We start from the raw sequence: 22,029 nt of genomic DNA on the forward strand, positions 1-22,029 counted from the left end.
TCTCAGTGTGAAAGCTTTCCCCCTGGTTGACTGACTATACATTTTTTTTTTTTATTCCAAACTGAAGTGTCAACCATCTGTTGAATGCAAAGCCTGTTGTGACATTTGCAAAAATTGTCTTCAGCAATGCATTTAAAAAAAAAAAAAAGATTGTGCTGTTTTCAAGTGGAAGCAAATAACGTGAGGCCGTGCTGAATGCAGAGGAAATAGGTGAATGATGCACTTAAGGTAATTACTTTGACTAAATGGTGAAAAAGACACTCAAAATGCAAATTAGTGAGATGTTTAAAGCAACAGATATTAGTATTTGATTTCCAGATCTGCCAACCTTAGAGTCCGCAGTATAATGTGCGTTCATCTAGTCCATTTTGACTCCTGCCTCCAGATTGTTTTTTTGATTCAGCACCTGTAAAAGCTTTCTTGTCACACCTTCACTTCACCTTCGCTTTGTCACTGCTAACTCTGACTGTTTGTCTGGCTGCTGAGTGTGAGATCATCACAGTGTATGTTATTAGCCAGAGTAGCTAATGTGCACATGCTGCGGGCTGCATGCACAGAAATAAACCTGCATAGGTGTTAAGTGTGCAGCTTTACTTGGAATGACTTGCCGCTTTCTTGGAATTCACTATGCAGTTCATACATCCATAGTGTCGACAGATGTGTGTTTTCCCCCCCCATATGCATGTAGTCACCAGCCGCCTCTTCACCTGCCAACAAGCAGCTCCACCAGGATAGAGCAGTGGTGTGAAGTTCATGCGGCTCTTTTTCAGATTCCACTTCCTTCACACAACCAACCACCCAACCAACCAGCGCCTCTGCAGCGACTGCACAGGTTTCCCACCCTCAAGCTCCGTCAGATGTATTTGATGAAACTTCTTAGCCAAGCTGCTGCTGGGAATTGAACCCTCGCTGTGTTGATGGGTAAGAGGGGAACAGAGGCAAGTTTTACCCCTGGAGCTGCAGTGGGACTAGCGTAGCTAAATTGCTAGCAGATCTGTACATGTCCCACAAACTAAAACATTTGTTTTTATAGCATTTTGGAAGCATTAAAGTGCCTCCCAGCTCATGATAAATGCTTTTCATAAACCTGAGCTATCCATTTAAACTGGTGTGGGAGTTTCTTATATCTAATGCAGCAAATCAGAGCCATCATGTTGATGGATGGAGCCCTGCTCAGTTAAACTAATCATTAAAAACAATCCCCCACAGCTGTAGCCACAGGTACAGCTACCAAATACACGGGAGACACATGGGTAAATATTTCTGGCCAAAATTGACCTTTTTTTATATACTCATTCAGCCCACCAGTTGGCTAAAAGTTCTCAAGTATTTGGTTAAGCCCATTCTATTTCCGGCACAGAATCCCCTGCTGTTGTAAATGCTTCAACCAACTTCTAATGTTACTCATTTACAAGGCTAGTTTAACAAATAGATCCTCAAAACTATTCAGTCACATTTTTTTCTTAGTGCTCACAGTTTTCTTTGGGTGGTCAGGAAAAAAAATGACTGAGCTGCTTTAAAAAAAAAAAAAAAAAAAAACCCCAAAAAAACCCCAACTTTAGTACCCTGAGTGTGGTTTAAGTGGGTCGCCTGAGAGTTTAATAGGCGAGGGGGAAACCCTGAGATGGATCCAAGCGTGCAGACTTGAAGTCAGACAGACGTAGCTGGAGGAAGTCAATGATGTACTTAACCACTCTCCTCAAAGGCAGGAAGACGAGGCAGAGCTAGACAGATGGGTAGAGGTGGAAAGATCGAGTGAGAAACGAGAGAGAGCTGTGGAAGTCAATAATGTGCTTAACCTTACTGTGCAGACTGCCTGCGTCCCTGTTATTGTAAGACAGGGAAGTTGGGAAGGGGGAGGAAAAGGAGATGATGGCTGGACTTGGGAATGGAAATAGTCACAGGCAGCGAAGAAGCGCTGTGTTTTTCTGTCAGCATAAATGTCAGAGTAGTTAAGTGTGTGCAGGGCAGGCGGGGAGGCTGGGGTACAGGAAGAGCCCCATATAAGAGGGAATAGCCCAGTTTTACGGCCACATAAATCTCCTTTTCACACTGAAGGTTGTAACCCACCTCCTCCTCCTTTGGCTTTCCTGCCTCAGTCTAGCAGTACACTAAAACCTCCTTTTGACTTCTTGACTCTATCTGCCGCTCTCTTTTGCTTCATTTCTCTCTCTTTCAGACTGTCTTGACACATGCCCTCCTTTTTGCCTCTTAACAGCACTCTGTACATTTTCTTCCTTTGACCCTTAAGAGACCATGGCAAGAAATAAAAGAATAAAATCTGTTTCTCTGCCTCCTTGATGTGTATTTTTCCTTTTCACTTCCTCATCATGGATCACGTCTCATCATTAATATAATAAACCCCTGAGTTTATAACACCTAAGATGTTTTTAATCTTGAATCACAATATAATGATAATAATGAACTAGGTGACCATTAGATATTTTAAATGCTTCTGCTGTGTGTTCGCTTCATGTTCTTGTGGATCTTCTTTAGTTGCACACCGGGACTTTACTCACATTCACACATTAATACACGATGACAGCAAAGTGAGATAGGTGACAAATTAAAGGACAAGTGAACATGAAATGTTTTGATAAGGTGTTGATGCATTACGAGCCAGAACAGCTTCAGTGCTTCAGCTTCAGTGGGGAGGGAGGAACGCATTTCCTCCAAAAATCTCCTCCAGGTTGTTCATTTATTTTCACAACCATCAAACCATTCAGTAATATGACAATACTCATAATAACAATAATAATATTAGTGCCATTATTTGTGCCCTCCCTATGTGACTGCATCTCTTCGTCTGGTCTGTCTTAGTCTAAAAATGTGCTTATAATGTTACAATTGTTAGTGTTATTTCAGCTTTTGCTGGATAAATAAATGTTTTAAAAGCACCTTTTTCCACATTTGGGCTGGATAGTCAGATGTTATGCATCTTTAAAAGCTTTTTACTGGCAGATTTTGTTTGATTTATTTCTGACCTTTTTCTCTCTGACGCACGCTGTCCTCTTCCTCTGATGTTCCCCCTTTGTCTCTCTGACTCTTTCTTGGAGAGCTCTTTGCCTGTTACATCTTTGTTATTCATCTAGTCAAACCATCTCTTTCTCCTTCTCTGTCTCTCCCTCTGAGCACAAAATTGAGTGTCTATCTGTTACATACAGTAGGTGTCTATCAGCATCCGTGCCCTCTCCTCTTCCTCTCCAGCTCTGATGTGAACTTCATAGCGAGATCAAGTGTCAGTACATTAATTAAAGTGATTTTTACCTTTGTTACCTGTCAGTTGACGTGAAATTGCATTTTCTCAACACTTGTTCATTTAAACGTGTAATTGCACATAGTCTTTTTTTTAAAAAGGTAATCATATGACATGTCAATTCAGTGGAAATAGTGATTTTTTTTTTTTTCCCCCATCGACACCACTTCTTGACACCACGTGTCTTATCTTTCCGATGCCGTGGCCGCACCTGTTGTGTTAAATATGCTGCTCCCTGATGGAGGCTCATTCATTGCAGATGAGAGAATCCATTCAGTAGGTGCTTTGTGACTGAAATATTGTGTAATGTTGGGTTACATTTACAGCAATTTGTCAATTGAGTGTGTTGATTTCCATATTTTCACTTAATGGTACATGTTTGGGTTTTCTTATAGAGAAAGTGTCACTCACAAAAATGCATTCTGTGTATCCATTGTTGGGCTTTTGTGTATTGTGTGTCTTGGTGTACAAGTAAAGTGGGGACCCCCTTGTAAAAGTATTGCTCTGTAGTGTTATTGGTGGTCAGGGACTCCAAAGGACACTTTTTTAAGCTGAAGGATTTAATGCATTTAAGACTTGAAAATATTCAGTAATGTCTAATTCTAATGATGTTTAATTTCCTTTGAAAACGACTTGAATAAACTTTGAAATCGAAGGTTACAAAAGCAGGAAAGTTTACATGTCGGGTCACTTGGCACATAGCTTCCAGTAAAAGTGATTCTTTATGGATCAAACTAGATTGCAGCATAAGCCGTGTTTCTATAGTTTTCACATATTTATTCAGAAACAGAAAGATATGATGACAAATGAACAAAGCGACATTGTTAAATAGAAATGTTCTCATCATAGAGGTTGGTTTTGTATGTCCTTTTATCACCAAGATACAGGAAAAAGCTCTTTACTGCTTAAATCTTAAAAGATGTTGCAGTTTTAGTCGGCTGAGAGAAGTTCATATTCAGTTTTGCCAAGTGTCGCTCCTTCTCTGTTGAAGACGGTACCGTATTAAATCAGATGCATAAAGGACGACTTGTACAATGGCTCCCAGTGAATACGGCACTAATGTAGGATGTATTCACAGCCGACATGTACAAGGACTACCACTGTATGTGAAGAAACGGAACAACTGTATCATTGTGAAGTTCCCAGCTAGTCCAAAGCGCTAATGTGTAACGGTGATCAAGTCAGTTTATTCTGGCGGGCTGCCTGCTGGGGGCTCTGACAGATTGGTGCCATCAGCGCATTATTTCATTAACACTTGTGTTTTCATGGTGAACATCTTCTCACTCGTCATTTTTCTCTCTCTCTCTCTCCCTCTTTCTCTCTCTCTCTGGCCCCCCTCCCTCCCTCCCTCCCTCCTGACAGATGGAGAGCGAAAAGAAGAGGAGAAAATACTCCACAAGCAGCAACGACTCCGACACCACCGACAGTAAGTTGGAGAGAGAAATTCCGGGAAGGAGGAGGCTGTGCGTGTGTGTGTGTGTGTGTGTGTGTGTGTGTGAGAGAGAGAGAGAGAGAGAGAGTAAGAAAGCTGAGAGTGTCAGAAAAGGGAGTTCCTGTGCTGCTGTTGAACGGTGAGCTGTCTGATTTTAGTCAGCTCCCACGGGGTATTTCTTGCATTCACTCTCCATATACACTTTATTTCTGTCTCGCTGTCGTCCCTCCTGTGCTCATTAAGACTTCCCCTTTTTAAGCACAGCCACAATATGAATAGTTATCCCAAGCAGCCACTAAGTATAAGGGATTATGAGGGCGACTGTTAAGAGATTTTGAAAATGCTTTGCCTCCAAAAAAGATTAAAAAAAGAAGTAAAAAACAATAAACTATTAAAGATAGAGGCTTACAAGTAGAGTGCTTCATAAAAAGTAGAAAATATAGCAGCAATCATCAATGAGCATGATAGTAGATTAATTGTAGCATCAAACAAACAGTCATGAAATTGTGGTTTATGTCCATTAAACTTTAAGCTATTTGAACTTGATTAGCAGTGTCTGCCATCCATAGTGGCTGGTTCACTGCTGTTTTCTCTAACTGGTTGCTTATCGCATCTAATCATTCATTTGTATCATATCATCATAGAAATGTTATATGTATTATCATTTCACGAGTGATAGTTTTACTTAGGTGGAGCTGCGCTCTGACCATATAAATCTTTTGGAAGATCACACTATTATTTTCTGAGCTCGGTCATCTCAGACAAATCCTCCTGCTCTGCGTCTAGCTGATCTTACTTTCACTTCAGTCCAGGAGCTGACTGCATAATGACGTGCTGCCTTAGTAAATCAGGCACTTAATACACACAGATTGTGTCGTGCTATTTTCTTATTAAATGTGGCCTTATGTAGTTTTGAAGTAACATTAAGCACATGCATCATAATGGACTCAAACTGCCAGTTGTATACAAAGTCCCCCTGTGTGTGTGTCTCAGGAGCAGCGTCTTTATATACAGTCTGTTAGTCAAACAGCCAGCCTTGAAGAGATGCACCGCATGATAGTGGGAACATCTGGCCAGTCTAACACATTACCGGCACTTGCAGCTTGTGCTGGAATATCATTTGATAATAAACAGCGGCCTTGAGACAGCAGTACAATGCTGCACGAGCACGCTTGGCTCTCACAGCAGATAACTGGCTACAAACTAGGAGGACTTAGTCACTGAAGACAGCTAGAAATTTTGTTTTTATTTCAAATGTCATCCTTCTTTGCTTTTGGCAGCTCGACATAACTAATTCTCGGCATGTTGGCGGCGTGCATTTTGCAGTGACAAGCAAATGTATTTGTTTGGTCATTCCACTGACACTGTAGGCAGAAAATGAAATACATCAGTGAACTACAAAACAAACTGTTGAATACAAGACTGCATCTCACATCTGGTTTTGTGTCTCCCAAAAAACTCTGCGAGGATTTAATAGTTTAATCAACAGAGAATTATCCTTTGTAACATAACAAACCAAAGCAAATTGGCTTAATCTTTCTTCAACAACTATCTAACAAACTAGATTTTTTTTTTGTTTATCCAATCATATGACTGCTGCTTGCTCTTTAAAAGTTACTCCTGAAGCTCCTCACCTAGATGCCTAAAATGAAACATTATAAAAAGTTTTCAGTTATCGTTCTTCTATTCATACATTGTACTGTATGTATGAATAAAACATTTTAATGTTTTAAAATGTTTCTATTTCTCTGGAATCAATGCAAAATCAAATTTCCTTGAATAGAAAATTCAATAGAAAAATGGATTGTTTTTCACTAACAGAGGAAAGAATATTTTTTTAAAAGGTGCTTTCATTTGTCACAAACAGTCCAGGAACGGAAAAAAAAAAACCAAATACAAAAAAAACCCCTAAAAGTTTTTTTGAGGTTAACAAGAAATTCTCAGAACAAGGTGGTAAACTGTTATGATAAGAAATGTCCTAACTCTTTTATTAAAAATAAAACTTTCCAGCTAATTTAAAATTTAGACCCGAGGAGATGAATTGTGGGTAATGTAGTGATTCTAACAGTTGTACTGCCTTGGGGACACCGGTGGTTGTCTCTTGCGGCTCTTGACCTGGTTCAGGTTTAACTGTTATGTGGTCACAGGTTTGCATGTATAAAGTATTTTACAGCACGTTTAACAGGCTGTTTTTCAGACGTAGCTGAGGCCAATGCTCGAGGCCAGTGCTCAAGGCCATGCTGTTTGCTTTATAATTAGCTGTTAGCCGTTAGCTTCCTCTGGCCAGTGCAGCGTGGGCTCCAGCTTCATCTGTTGACTGGAGGTTATCAGGTTTCTAATTGAAGGATGCCCATGATAATTTTGGCTGCCGTGCACCAAGCGGGGCTTTTAATTAACACACAGCCATGATGGTAACCTCCAACTGCGCTGCAGCCCGTTTGGTTATCTGGCCACAGTGATGGAGTGGTGCAGCTGCCTCATGTGGGGAGTGTGGATGTAACCTGACAGACACACACACAGGCACACACACACACACACACACACACACTCAAGTGGAGTGCACATTTATGTGTGTGCTCAAAAATGTCCAGCAGATTAACACACAGTCCCTCTGAATATGTGTACACCACATTCACCACACACACAGCACTCCTACACTCAGCCCACAGTTGTGTCTATGAATCCACGACAAATGAAAAGAAAAAACGACGTGTAGTAAAGGTGTTGTTCCGCCTGAAGCCTGCGGAACAGCTCGAGTGCACCCTGTCAGAAATACACACTCTGGTGTTTTGGTGATAGTTTTAACACACCTGATCACTTGTGGGAGATTTTGGAGGGACTGAGATGTTTTGAAAAAATCTAAATACACATACATTCATACTAAAGCATAGAAAGTATAGAGGTTCTCTATACAACATCTTCACATCTCAGACCAAAACAAATGTGTGCCTTCACCTTTCCCCGCTGCCACCACAGCAGCTCTGCAGCCGGGTCCCTTGTTTGTTCTCAGTCATCCTGTACACAACGGCTGACTGACAACCTCTCTTAGCTTGTGTGCTTCAGTGTTAGCTCAGTTACTTGGGCAGCAGCGCTGACTAGTTTTTATGCCCGGGCTCACTGAACGACTCGCAGACTAACGTGCACCAACATGCATGTGTGGCCGTCCCAAAGACCAAAACAAAGGACAGAGGAGCTCAAATTACAGAACACACCGAGGGAGTGAGACACACAGTGAGACTTCATACTCTGCTCAGGTTGCCATTACTGCACTGTATCTTTACATAGCAAATAGTTGTTTAAAGCTATAATGATGTTCTGAGTGTTGTATAAATTTACAAGTTAAATTTAAAAGCCCCAATTTACTTTTGAAGGATAAAAATAGGGTTTCTCTTCCTCCTTTCTCTCTCTGTCTCCCTCTCTCTCTTTCTATGTCTCTCTCACACTTTGTCTCTCTTGCGCACACACACACACACACACACACACACAGTGTCCCACCATAGTCTGTTAGGTGGTACATTTTGACACCACCACTCAGAACAGCTGAGTGGAGGATTAATTTGAATGGCTGTCAATTCACACCATATTTCCTATCGTGCTGTGGCATTGAATGTATTTGTGTGTCTATGCACGTCTATGCGTATAGTGAGAATATAACACTGTGCAACTCCGAGACATTGGAATATACTGTATTGTCTCAATGCAAGCAAAGTGTGTGTAATTGTGGGGAAAAGTGTGTATGTGAGTCAGTATGCATATGTGGCAAACACATGGACGTGTTAGCAGCTCTGTATACAGTATATGTTCATGTATTTTGTGTGTGTGTGTGTGTGTGTGTGTGTGGGGCTCCCTCCCTCTCCAGTAATTTTGAAGAGAAGCCTGACAGCAGTTCTGCCCTTTGCGCTGTTGGTTGTTCAGACGTCACAAGTAAAATTAGCATGGTGGCAGTACTGCTGTGGTGGGAAGGGAAATATGTTGAGTGGGAGGCAGCACACACGCATGCAGTCACGGTCTCAATGTGCTATATGACACAGTATTGGCAAGTTTGTATTTTCCATTATGATGTTATGATGTAATTTAATTGCCAATGTGATGCAATTTTTTAATGACAGGCTTCTCCACACTGCACAGATGAAAATTAGCTTTAGGCTACGTCTGTTTCAGTAGTTTTGTGATTTCAAAAATGTTGAAAAACAGCATAAATGAAATTGCATTTACACTCCTCTGTTCACATTCATGGGCACGCAGAAAAACACACACAGGGCTGCTGATTGAAGCGGTGGGTGGGATATTGGCTCCAGTGTCAGGTTAATTGCCATTAAGTTGTGTATTAATGAGGTTGTAAAGGACCACAGTGGACTAACTGCTTAACAAGATGCTATTTATACTGTCATTACTTATTAAACCTCTTAATAGATCATCATCAGTCTCCTTCAATTAAAGGCCTGACTCAGAATGGTAGCACAGCCACAGGCGTTTGAAAAGTCACCAGGAAGGCTTTTCTTTGGCTGCGTTCTTCTCTGCAGTGATTGAATTGCCTCCATCAGTGAAAATTACAAAGGCCTTGAACTCCATCACATGCTCATTTAAAAACTTTTCTACCTTGATGAGCAGCTTTTTTGTTCTCAAGCAAGTAACTGATTCCCTGCTGGTTCATAATGGCTGATGTTACATTGCTTTTATTGTATTTGTGTTGTAAACCTTTTCTGCAAACAAATTTCTCCAATGGGACAATAAAGTTTGTTTTTTTTTGAGTGAATTTGAACACACGCTGTGTACATGAAGTCTGATCTACAGCCAGAGACCTGTTCTTCATTTTCCCCATTTTAAATCAACTTTCACACTCATGAATGCACATTCTTGACAAATAAAACACAGATTAAGTTTATCAGATGTTTGATGCTCCATGTGGGTGAAGATTTGAGACACTTTGTCTTACAAGTGCTCCATGAGCTTGAGAAAGGAAGGTCAGAAAAGGCCAATTAGTCTAACAGAAAAAAGTTCATGGACTTTCTCCTGGTCCTCAAAAGAACACTTATTGAGCATCTAGTGAAAAAGATATTTGTTAGTCACCAGTGTCTGTTTTTTATTGCTGCAGGTCAGGTGACATCGTGGTCCAGGTCATCCAAGAATACGGGCACCAGCAGCACATGGGTCCGCCATCAGCACAAGAAACCATCGGAGGTAAGTTAGTGTGGCAGTTTTGGTTTAGCCAGTCAGGCATACAGTACACAAAATTGTGTTTAACGAAACACAGTCTCTGTTTGGCCATTACAAGCTCACAGTTTTGCTCCATTTCACTGCTGCCTGTTATTTGTTGTGGCTTTGCTGAATTGTCGTAAATGGTCAAATTCCAACATTTTGCGTGGTTGCTGGGCACTGGCATGATCTGCAGCTTTTATGATCCAGTGGCTAAACTAAACCAGATTAGCTACCAAAAGGCAAGGCTGTGTATGGTTTCTGGACAAGCTCAGATGGTAAAGTTGCTATTGGGTTGTTTCTTTTGCCAGAGATGATTGCTGTAATACTGCAGATCTGTAACAGACTACAAAACCCTGCACATCATGACATATGCAAAAACAAGATCATCAACAACATCATTCTCCTGTCAAAGCATTCACTATTATAAGAGACAAAATTAAGTTGCTCAAAACGCAAGTTAGATGATTAGAGACTATTTGTGGCATCAGTACCATGCCTTACACCAGTGTCCTACCAAGATTTAAGGTTGTTGAAGCCAGTGCTGATCCAGCCACGACAACTATATATCAGCTCTTAACTGGGACAAACATTTCTCTCCAATGTAAATACAGCCATCTCTGTCACCACAGCTAAATCAACCAGGCGCATGGATGGCACAGATTGGTTGGCTAAAATACCAGGTTGGAGCATCCATATGGTCATGATGAACAATCCTAAGGGCTCTCAAATGACCACCCTGAGGAAGAAACTGGCATAAACCAGCTGGAAAATGGTGCAGTGTACCAGTTGTGGCAAAGTTTTGCCTGCCACAATCACACATTCCTCCCACTGTCAGCGGAGTGGGTTCAAATCTGTTTAAGGAGAACTCGACTCTTGCCTTTTGAATAGTTTCACTCCAAAAATAACTATCTACCATTTGTAACAAATTACATCTTCTCTTAAGAATTAGCTGGGTGAATTTTTTTTTGAATAAAGGAGAGGAGGTGACAGCCTCCAATGGTACTTCTGAAATTGTGAAGATGTTAAATGAAGCACTTAAAAGAAAAATCTCTTACAAAACGAATTAATACTATTTCAGAGGGTAATTTGCTCTCACCTCTGCTTTGATTTCTCCCCATCCTTTCGCTGAAATGACGTCTTAAGTGCAAGAGCACAAAACTTCTAAAGTGTAAGAGCACAAATATTTCTTTTTGGTAACTTTTGAAAGGGGAATGAATAGAGCAAAATGGCATGCATGCCCCTGAACCACCCCGAGTACAAGTCATCAGCAGAGCATCTGTCATGCCCGTGCATTTGAAGCTTCCTCCCCCTCAGCTCCATCCAGTTAACCACAGACTGTTGGAAGGTCCTGTCAGCAATCAGTCTCTCAGTAATTACTACTGTAGCTCTCTGCTCTGACCCGGGCCTCAGCTGAAGAGCCAGGGGCCACACTCCCTTTCATAACGCTGCTTCCTTGCCTCACTCTGGGGCACACTGCTCTTTCATAAAGAAGATGTTTTGCAGTCATTTTTCTGCTTTTTGTTAGCAGTGAGTGACAGGAAAGGTTGATCAAAGAAATGGGGTGGCTGTGACATCTGACAAAGCTTCAGTGCAAAGTTTTGAAATCAAGAATGTTGCAAGTGCATCCGAACTGATGTCAGAAAAGCTTAACTTGTTTATTATGAAAAGTGTTCTGACATTTGTCTTGGTGCCATGGGGGAGATGTTGACAGATAATACTACTCTCACTTCATAGTTTTGAGCTACTTGCACATCTTGGGGGGGGGGGGGGGGGGGTTGCTTAATTGTTTTTTTTCCTTTTGTCTGTATCGATGCGTTGCCCATGTTGCGCTATTTTTGCCCCTCAGCCCCAGAAAGACACGACATTTTGTTCAACTGTACATTTGTTTATGGATGAACGATGGCAAATTTGAACTTGAGGTTACGGCTTGTAGGGTTTTGTTATTTAAGCTGACATACACAGAGAAATTCAGCCACACGGCTGTATACGAGATTGTGATGTGATGAAATTATTGTTTATATAAAAGTACAACTCATTGTGCAATTTCTTTAAATTTGTCAACTTTGTTTAGTCATTGTTGGAGCTCCGTTTGTTTTGTTTTCATAATCCAAAGCGAGAGAGTTCATCCACTGTATGCCATGCCATGTAGGTGAACCTACTGAATAATTCAGGAAACCCATCCACCCACCCATAAATTCATTAGCTGTCTTGTACACTAATTGACTGGAGCATTGGTACAGCAGTTTATTTATCTCATAGTATGCAGGTATGCTTCAAACAAAGAGCTTTGAGGACAGACTGTCCAAAACTGCACATACTCTTACGATTTATTACATCAAGACTACATAAACATGCAAAAGACAGAGAATCCTTGGAAAGAAGTCGTAGAGGCAGCAGGATTAAGGCAGGAAGACGCTATGACAGCCTTCAAGTGTGGCCATCCGGAACAGTTATAAACACTGTTTTTCTTTAGACGTGGCGGGTGACACCTTGTATGACCTTTGGTCAGCTGAGCCAAGAAGCTCTTTGACTACATGTGTAGTTAGTGCTCTCAATCCATAGGTACATTAATTGGATGACAGCTCATATTTCTAAAGGACAATTCTTCTTTTGAGTTTATAATATTATTACAAAAAAATCCTCCTTCGGCTGCATTATAAGAGCCAAATTCTTCAAAACCATGCATGTCAGCACTTAAACCAATTTCTGTTGGTGTCCTCAGGCTGTATGTTGTATGTTTTACAAGTCAAAGGCCGTGACCGTTTTACTAATAATACTTAAGTTGGAGCAGACATTTGAGGTCATGTTCCTCATTTTCTCTGGTTATGGAGTTGTCCATTCTTCTGCTCTACAGAGAGGGCTGTCGCTTTCTTTGCTCACCTGCCAAGTATCTGCATCTAACCACTTCAACACTGTCACTATTTTGGTTTGTCCAACCTGCCAGCTCTTTTTTGACTTTAAAGACAATGGGCTGCAGCCATGACACAAACGGAAAACAGACACTCTGGAAAAGGCTAACCACAGCAACTGAGATTGGAGTGGAGTGGGAGAGAAGAGTGGGTAGTCTTAGCTTTTTAGACTGTTTTCCTTTTTGACCTGACTAATCAAAAGGATGAGGAGGCTTTCTTTGCATCTAAGCAGTAGATAAATCGGGCTAATATGGAGTGTATTGACTGTGTTTGTGGAGTTTCTGATAAATGAGATCATCGGACATCACTAAAACAAAGTGTGTTTTAAAATCGTCATCGAAAAGTCAAAGCAAGGCCAAAACAGGATGATATTTTTAGGTTATGAAATTCCTCATCAGTGCATCCCTCCTGGGAAGAAAACTGAACAGTGGCTGAAAATGTGGTCACGTTTATGGAATGAAACTCACCCTTGGTTAGGGAAGGTGTGGCGAATGGTAAACACTGTGGACTTGTAATGACAATGTAGCCCTTTTCTAAAAATGAGCCGTCTCTATTTGCGCCTTTGCGAGTCTTTCACTCCAACTTTGACTTTTCTTAGAAGTGGTTTAAAGAGCTTAACTTGGTGGAAGGAGGACACAGTCAAATGCTTCCGTTTTTTTTTTTTATAACTGTTTTTATTTCAACTTAGATGGGGCCAGAGATTGAGGATTTTGAAAACTTTGTAGACAAACAGGAAGTCATTATGACATACAGAACACACACTGACAGCACATATTTGGTCTCGTGGTTAATGGTTAGGCGCAGCGTTTGAACACAAGAAAGACTGAGGCAAAAAACAAAGTGCGTGTTTGTGCATGACTGCACGCAGTACACATAAAGAAAACCAACCTTTTTAAAAATGCACTGTAATGTAATATTGCTGCGGTGGTAAGGAGTCACCTTTCAGAGTGAGTGACTCTTTCTTAAGAAGCTCTTGGCCTCATCTTGTCTGACAAAAGCAAAGCTCCCTTCTTCAGAAAACCCCCCCGTGCTCTCCCCTCAGGGGATGGTGTGACACTTGTCAAAACACTGCAACATGGGCAGAGGACACACACTCATCCATTTGCTAGAGGTTGCTTTACACACCATATTGAGAATGAAACATGAATACACACACACACACACACACACAAACCTTGCACTCTGGGGGCTTCGTCAGTCTTATTGTACTGAAATTTTGTACCACTGCCTTGGACAGGGCAATGTCTGTATTCAAATTCCTTGTTTCATTTGAGCCCTTTTTCTGTCTCGTAATTAGTTGTTTATGATGTTGAAAGTCCCAGTTATCAGGTGGTCTATATGGAGATGCAGTATTTATAGCAAGTGTTGTGTGATTATGATGTGTTCTGAAATGTTTCTGCTTCTTCTTTTACACACCACAGAAAATGAATAGAGATAATAACAGCATTAATAGTATCTGGCTCGTTGTCATTGCTCTTTTTTCTTTGATGTTTATTTGGTTTTCTGTAAATTGCACAGCATTTTTAATGGGCATCACCTGTTGTTGGACAGATTGGAGCCTTTGATGTGCATGTGGGAAATGCACTTTTGTGTGCACAACCACACGTAATGGTAGGTCTCCAAATCTGATCAAAAGTATATTTGATGAGCTTTAGATCAAATATTAATGAGCAAATTAGGGTTGGGCAATGTCCCTAATTGGCATGTGACGATGTCCGCCGTGATTATTGTAATGGCAGAGGGCTCAGTGGCCAAAGAGTGTCAGCCGGCCACGATGGATGATGACATTGTCCATCAACCCAACCCTAGAGCGAAGATGATGCAAATTGGGGCATGGCTGAACCAAATGATTTTTAAGGTGTTACAAAACATTCCTTTTTTAACCTTTTAAAACAGGTTTATATTCTAAGAGAGTCCAGTTCATGTCTGTGATTTATGAAGTTATACTCGATGCTAAAAATATTATATTATTAATATTATATTGACCAGTCCAGGGTGAACCCTGCCTCCCGCCCAAAGTCAGCTGGGATTGGCTCCAGCTCCCCCGCAACCCTGACGGATAAGCGCTATAGACAATGGGTGGATATTATTATATTTCACAAGCTCAGCACAATTTGTTGTGTTTTTTTTAAAGTTTTTTTTATCATATTCACTTCACAATTTACAGCTTGGCAATTTAGCAAAATGCTGTCTTGCAATTAGTCCAACAGTTTGTGAGTATGTTCAAGAACTTGTTTCACAACTGGCAAGCGGAGCAGAAATGTGTTAAGTAAGACCTTTGTCTGAACCTTTGATATAAAGGTCCCTCTCTGTGACCCCATAATACTGTGCGTTTGCTGAAATTACTGTAAGGTAGTATCCAGGCTGACTTAAAACTACTTTAAGTGAAAAGTATTTACATAATTGAAGAACAAGAAGTGATATCAGGAGAGCAATACACTCCCTCTGCACCATGGGAGGAAGGAAGTGGTATTGACAGGGGTTGAAGAAGATAATGGCACAGCAGGTGTGAAACTCTTTCTGTAGATTGTCATCTTTACATGTGTGTGTTTATATTTGTGTGTCACGGGGCGGGACAGAGGCTCAGGCCAGACGACAAACACGCAGCATGTGAAATATAAACTATTTATTTCCAAACTGAATTCAGAATACAAGTTTACACAGTTTCCATTTTCCCATGCTTCTAACAGTAGTTTACTCAGGCTCGTTGCTCTAGAGCGCCGACTATAGGCGGGGGGGAGAAACTGCACACAAACAAATACAGGAACAGGCAAAATACAACACTAGAACTAGACGCAGACAGAGATGATCTTATTTGGCAAGATAGGCATTTAGTAGGTCTAGGGATGACCGGGATGGTCATGGACTAGGCAGAGAAACAATTGTTAGTCTACCTAGCCACACTCAGTTTATCTTGTTTCTAAGCCTGTACTAACTGGAGGTATTCTATGGTCCAGCATCGTATAGTGGTCTGTGCTGGGTTTATATGGAGCAGGAGAGAAGTGCAGATTGGTTGATCACTCCCCACCACAGGTGAGCTTGCTCAGGTAATCATCCAGTGCTGCACCTGCAACAACTCACACACACACACACACACACCACAATCACACCCACAGGAGGGAAAGGGAAAGGAGGGAGAAGGAGGGGGAAGAGAGAGCTGCCAGCTAACTTGAGCTGGAGGTGGAGGCCATGACAGTTTGACTGTGAAGGTGCAAGTGAAGTGTGCATGCTGGTAGCTGCTGTCTCACCAACATTGTGTGACTTTTGTTTTTGTGGTAAACCACAGGTTAATATATCTTTGGTTTAAGATGTTAACAAGAACCATGTTTGATGTGTTCTGCTAAATGATTTGTGAAACTGTCAGTTTGAAAAGCAGGGTATGATAGTGTTAAATGTTTGCATATTCAATAACAAAATTCTATAAAAATAGTCGCACATACCTTGCCTACCTTTCTCTGTACCCATTTGCTGTTTTTCCTACTAAAAGTAGAAATTGTAGAGTATTGTGTGGTGAAAAGATAATGAAGAAGAAAATGCTAACCAATTTGACAAGACCACAACAGATGAAAATCGCTGTGAATAGGTTTGACAATGGAAAATTGCAAGTGGATATCAGTAATTGTAAGTATTCAGCAGTACTATTAGTAATCTGTAGAAACTGCAGTAGGTTTTTCAGAAAGTAAGCCATGGAAAAGTCTCAGAGGAGAGTTTGAAATCCCAGGATTCAGTGATGAAAGTCAACACAGCACCCAAATAACCCCTCATCACTTTCTTCCTTACTGCTATAGAGTTGGGACAATGAAAGTTCTCCTCTGGTTATTGATGAGCTCTGAACTATTTCCAACAGTCTTTAAACAAACAACTCGTATGTTACGCTTAGAGTTATGGAGATGTCATAGGATGTCACACGCCAACAACCTTACAAGCATGTGTATGTATACACGTGTGTGTGTGTGTGTGTGTGTGTGTGTATTGTAGCACGTTAGCAGCTGCTGTGGCTCATTAGGGGCTGGTAGAAACAGCTGTGAAACTCCATGGCAACCAGATGCAGCTACAGGAAAGCACAGCGTTGATGTTACATTTCTGTCTCTCTTTCTCACACACACACACACACACACACACACACACACACTCCATTTGCCAAGTCCAGTGACTGGTTGAGCAGCATGGATAGATGGTGGAGAGCTTTGCATGTCGACACATACCAGCCAGGAGATGAGTGCAAAACATATGTGGGTTCACACACACACACACACACACACACACACACACACAGCATCTACCCTTTGTATTTAAGTTTCAGTATTGCTGACCTACCATGTGCTAAAGTCTAAGAAAAATCTTAAATGTTGCTGACACTGACTGCTTCGAGGACGAAGAAAATAACGATTAGGAAGTATGTACACTGTTGCCCATAAAGTTGGAATAATTGTTCAATACCCCCAATTTTGTTAAAGCCTGAATACAGAGTTTGATCAATAGAGTTGAGACGATATACACTTTATTTATTTATCAAGAATAAATCACATTGTCACAATCATTTCATGAGAAGAGGTAAAAAACATTTTATTCCAACTTTATGGGCAACAGTGTATGAGGAAAAGCATAGCTGGCTTAAGCTGACTGAGTCCGATAGAAATGATCGGAGTGTGTGATGAATGTGAAGATGAAGTAGAGAGGTGAATGAATGGATGGGGGACTTAAAGAAATGGGGACGTTGGAGTGACGAGTGGACTGATAAATAAATGGGTGAAGGACGGAAAAGTGCATTGATGGAGGAATGGATGATGACTAAATGAAAATAGATTATAGGTGGAAGAAATGATAAATGGATGGCAAATACCAGAGTTTATGAGACAGTGCTCTGCGCCGATTGATTTTACCATAATTTTTAAGAACTGGTGTCAGAGTATTTTAATTTAAGCTGCTGTCATAGTGTTCACTTGACTTTTAGCGAGCAGTAAACTCGTGTGATTCAACCTAACAGAGCTATTTTAATCAAAACAATCTGCCTCATCATTTATCCTTCCCCCTGGTTGTAAAAGGTGAAGTTAGTTGTAAAGTCTTCAGAAAGGACTGAGAGAGATATTTTAGCTGTTTGTTCTTTGGCACTAAGCACTTAAGACATAGTTTGTATAGTTTTAATTGCACAGTATTGAACTAAGAGACCTGATGAAAGTTGTTCTGTGTTTATTAACTGTTGAGGAGAGCTACGCTGGAGGTGGCAAAAGTTTTTCACTTTTTGTGCCTCCATCCCTGAGCACTAATGTTTGTGGTTGACACATAACCAACAGTGATGGCTTGAGAACGTCTTGGGAAAACATTAATCAGATGGTGTGTATTTTGTCTGGTTGGGGCAAGTGTTTGTTCACCCAAAGAGCTTTTTTTTTGTTTTTGCATGTATCGTTTGTCGTCTTCTTGTGTCAGTTTGTTTCCTCTTGACCATCACCAGTGCCTGTGTGTGTCTCTGTGTTTTCATCCTTCATGGGTAAAGTTGCCCATATTTCCATTTCCAGTCATGTGTGATGGGTTCATGGCAGCACATCAGAGGGCTGCCTACTGTACTTGGCTGTGGCGGGGCGGTGAAATCTACAGAGAGAGAGGTGAAGATGACAGACAAGTACAACATATATGAATAAATAAAGACATGCAAATGTGAGACAGAGTATCATATGGACATATGACCATCAGATAAAGTTGCGAAAATCCAAAAAACAGTTTTCTTTGTCTATATTTCTGCACTGCTTTGCTGTGCTGCATTTGAAAGCGCCTGCGCTGAAGTCTTACCTGTGTCGGCTTCATTATCCATGCTGTTCAAAGTGTTTGTGTATCATCATTATCGCTTCCCTGACGTTGGCACATTCTGCTTAATTGATGCTGAGGTGTCTCTGTTTCTTGTAAGAGATTTGTGTAAATCAGGCTTTGGGAGCACAGTCTGCATTATCTCTTCTGTCCTGCACGAACACACACACACACACACACCACCATCATCAGAGTCTGAAGGAAAGTGGTGGAGTGAAAAGTATTGAAACATTACGAAACTCATCATTTTCCTAAAAGTGTACACTGTTTTTTGGATGTAATTAGTTTTAATAGAGGTAACTGTTATTGTGTTTGAGCTACCACAAAGATTGCACGGCACCCACAGTAGTACTTGACAGGCTCTTTTCTGCTCTTGTTTACATTATTGATGTACCACATGCATAGAGCAACTTACTGAATGCTTCTGTCCTCTTGCCTAAGAACTCGCTGGTAAAAGGCACTTATTTAATTATGACTTCAGTAAAAAACTGCAACTCTGTTCAATGATCTGTCTTACTGTTATGTCTATGTGGCTAGTGACTAAGACCATCGTTATCCAAACATAATATTACAGAGAGGTAAAAAAATAAAAGTGTCACTGCATGCAATGAATTGGCAATACTTAGACATTAAGACTGAAATATCTACTGGGGTAGAATTTGCTTTCTAGCTGACACTCCACCATGCAAAATGATGCAAAGTTTTTCTCTTCAAAACCTGAACTGAGTTTGCTCATTTGTTGCCATTCTTTTTACTCCCAAGCTAACTAACTGTAAAAAAATTCAGCAATCTGAATATCAAACTGTCAGGATTTGATGTCAGTCCCTCAGAATCAAAGAGTGAAGGCTTCTTTCTACTCCCCTCATGCTTCCCTGACATTCAACAATGAAACTGAGAAAAACATCGATAGACCAGCGTGCAATCCGTCCTCAAGACATGTTGTGTCTCTCACTTTTCTCAACTAGAAGAAAAGCTCTTATATATTGAATACAAAATGTTCATGTGCAATTTTTGGGTGTTATGAAAAGCCATTCTTGTGATTGTACTGAATCACTCACTTTAGCAGAAGCAGATGAGGCAATTTGAGGGACAAAAGTACCGAAGTGAAGCGCCGCAGCTGAAAATGAAATAACTCCTGGAACACACTGAACATCATAGATTGATGATATATTACTGAAAATATATCTGCCAGTGGATTTTTTTCCTCTAAGTTTTTTTTTGAAGATCTTTTGATGAGTGGTTGTTACTTAAAATGACTCCGAACCTCTTAGAGTTAGAGTGGGCGTTAATATGAGGCCAGCTGAGAAGAAGTGTATTATTATAAGACTCTGCAGACCAACTCCTATTCACAAGTCTTGGCATTTATTTTTGCCTGAACACAGCACCAGATGGGTGGAGTTTAGCACATCAGAGCAATTCAGGAAAGTCACAGAAAAAGTATGTATAAAAATGGACAAAATATTGTTCTGTGATACCACCCATCTGACACTGTTGGGCAAAACAAGTTACAGATCTGTCAAATGGTATTTATATTTTTGATCCTCTTTCTCAGGACTGTCCTTGGTGTTTGTCTCTGAAAGCTGTGCTTCAGGTAAACCTGCTTGAACTCCAGAGCAGGCAGCTACGTGTTGGCTTCCATTTAATCAACTTCGTTACATTAGTAAATTCTGCTGCTAATAAGGGAGACAACCGACTCAAGTTTCAGTAGACGCAGACATGCAAAGCAGCATTAATCATGTAGTTGTTTTGGTTGTTTTTTTTCAGCCACGCATCTCTAAAACTAGGTCACATCTCCCCCCAGCCTTTGCTTGCCATTTTACCAGATCGTCTGCCTAAGCCTGCCATACGAAGAATGATATTTGCATCGGACTCTGTGGGGGGAAATTGGCTTATTGCTCCTGCCTCTTAAGTCTCCTTCACTCTTTCTTGTCAGTGACCCAGTTTTTTTTAACCTTTATTTATTGAGGGAATGTTTTCTGAGCGTTTTTACTCTCTCTCTCTCTCTCTCTCTCTGTTCCTCTCTCCGAAACGTCTTGCTTCATATTCACGATTTTACACACATTCACACCTGGGAGCTGCAGAGTACAAGCACAGCCTACCTAGCAGATCCACTTGAGCAGTTTGGGGACAACATGCCTTGTTTCAGCCAGTTGTGTGAAAGGCTTGAATTTTTAGATTGAATTAGATTGTGTGTGTTTTCTTTCTGTTATCCCCGTCATAACTCCTTATAATTGATGAAATTATGCGCTCTCTGTCGGTTTTTCTCAGCAGTCACACTGTTACATGATTTGGCACGTGCCAGCTACCCAGCACATTTACCCTCTTTGACATATGGCCATTTGGTAGCTTCTGTGAAGCAGTTTGGAGGTTAAATGCCTTGCCCAAGGACACTGAGAGAGAAGAGCTTATCCCTGACCAGACTCTGATCCAGGAGGCCTCTGGCTCAGAATCCATCTTATTTAACCTCTAACCTACTGCAGTCCTGAATATTGATATTTACATTTAAATGTGTGGGCCAGCTGCATGGATGTTAATTTCAGCCTTTTTCTTAGGGATTCTTCTGTCTCACACTAATTTCTTTGAATACATGGTTGTGAACATGAACAGGGGGCAGAGTTTTAGCACGCTAGAGGCCAAAAATCACATCTGTTCCAACGGAGTAGCACAGTCAGTCAGTCAAATCCTTATTGAAGCAGGAACAAAGCTTAATTGCATGACCTTTGAGTGAAGCCTTGGCAATCAGCCTGCCCTTGGCGTGGAGGGGAGCGCCGTCGCTCCACGCATCATTCAGGCCAGGGGCTTGTGATGAGGAGCCGGCATTCAGAGAAATCTCAAAAGGACTTGTTCACTGTCTCGTCTCACGCTAATGAGGGGCATAAATTGTAGGCTGAGTGCCTTTTCAGAGCTCTGCAGTACGAAGTTTGGCTAATAGCTGCGGATGTGACATTTCAGATCTAAGACGGGAGAGGGAACTATAGAAAGAGCGAGAGGAAATCCTTTTTACATTCCTATCAAATCCTTTATGTGTTATTTGAAAAGTGTCAAGTCGGTAAAGGCTGTTGATGCGAATGATTCAGTTTAGCGAGATATAATGTTTCTGCATAATAACGGTGACTCCCTTCACTGTTGATTTTACGCCTCTTTCCCTCTCATCTGTCCTGAGCTGAGGCAGGGTGTCGCAGGCGCCTGTGCTCTCCTGCCCCGCATGGTGCCTATTCTGCAGCGCTCAGACAAAGAACAAGCTGCCATCTGATCTGTGTTCCACTATATAGATGGTGAAAAATAGAAAAAAAAATGCGTTGAACCTCAGGGCTCAGCCGTAAAAATCACAGGTGCGTTTCCACAAATATGACCAATTGTGTCATGAAAGGCTGTTCTGCTAATGTGCTGCTAATAAGTGATATTGTCGATATCTTATATGTATAATCTCT

At 41.1% G+C, this 22,029-nt stretch overlaps 1 protein-coding gene across 1 annotated transcript in view; it reads left to right on the forward strand.

Moving 5' to 3' along the window:
• jade2 (jade family PHD finger 2) overlaps positions 1 to 22,029 on the forward strand; it is a 165,845-nt gene that overhangs the window by 20,442 nt on the left and 123,374 nt on the right. The window contains exons 2-3 of the mRNA XM_070843094.1: positions 4,619 to 4,682; positions 9,784 to 9,869. Of these exons, the coding sequence (XP_070699195.1) occupies positions 4,619 to 4,682; positions 9,784 to 9,869 (150 nt within the window). The remainder of the gene's footprint in view (positions 1 to 4,618; positions 4,683 to 9,783; positions 9,870 to 22,029) is intronic.

Source organism: Pempheris klunzingeri, chromosome 14, assembly GCF_042242105.1.
Source record: "Pempheris klunzingeri isolate RE-2024b chromosome 14, fPemKlu1.hap1, whole genome shotgun sequence".
Lineage (NCBI taxonomy): Eukaryota > Metazoa > Chordata > Actinopteri > Acropomatiformes > Pempheridae > Pempheris > Pempheris klunzingeri.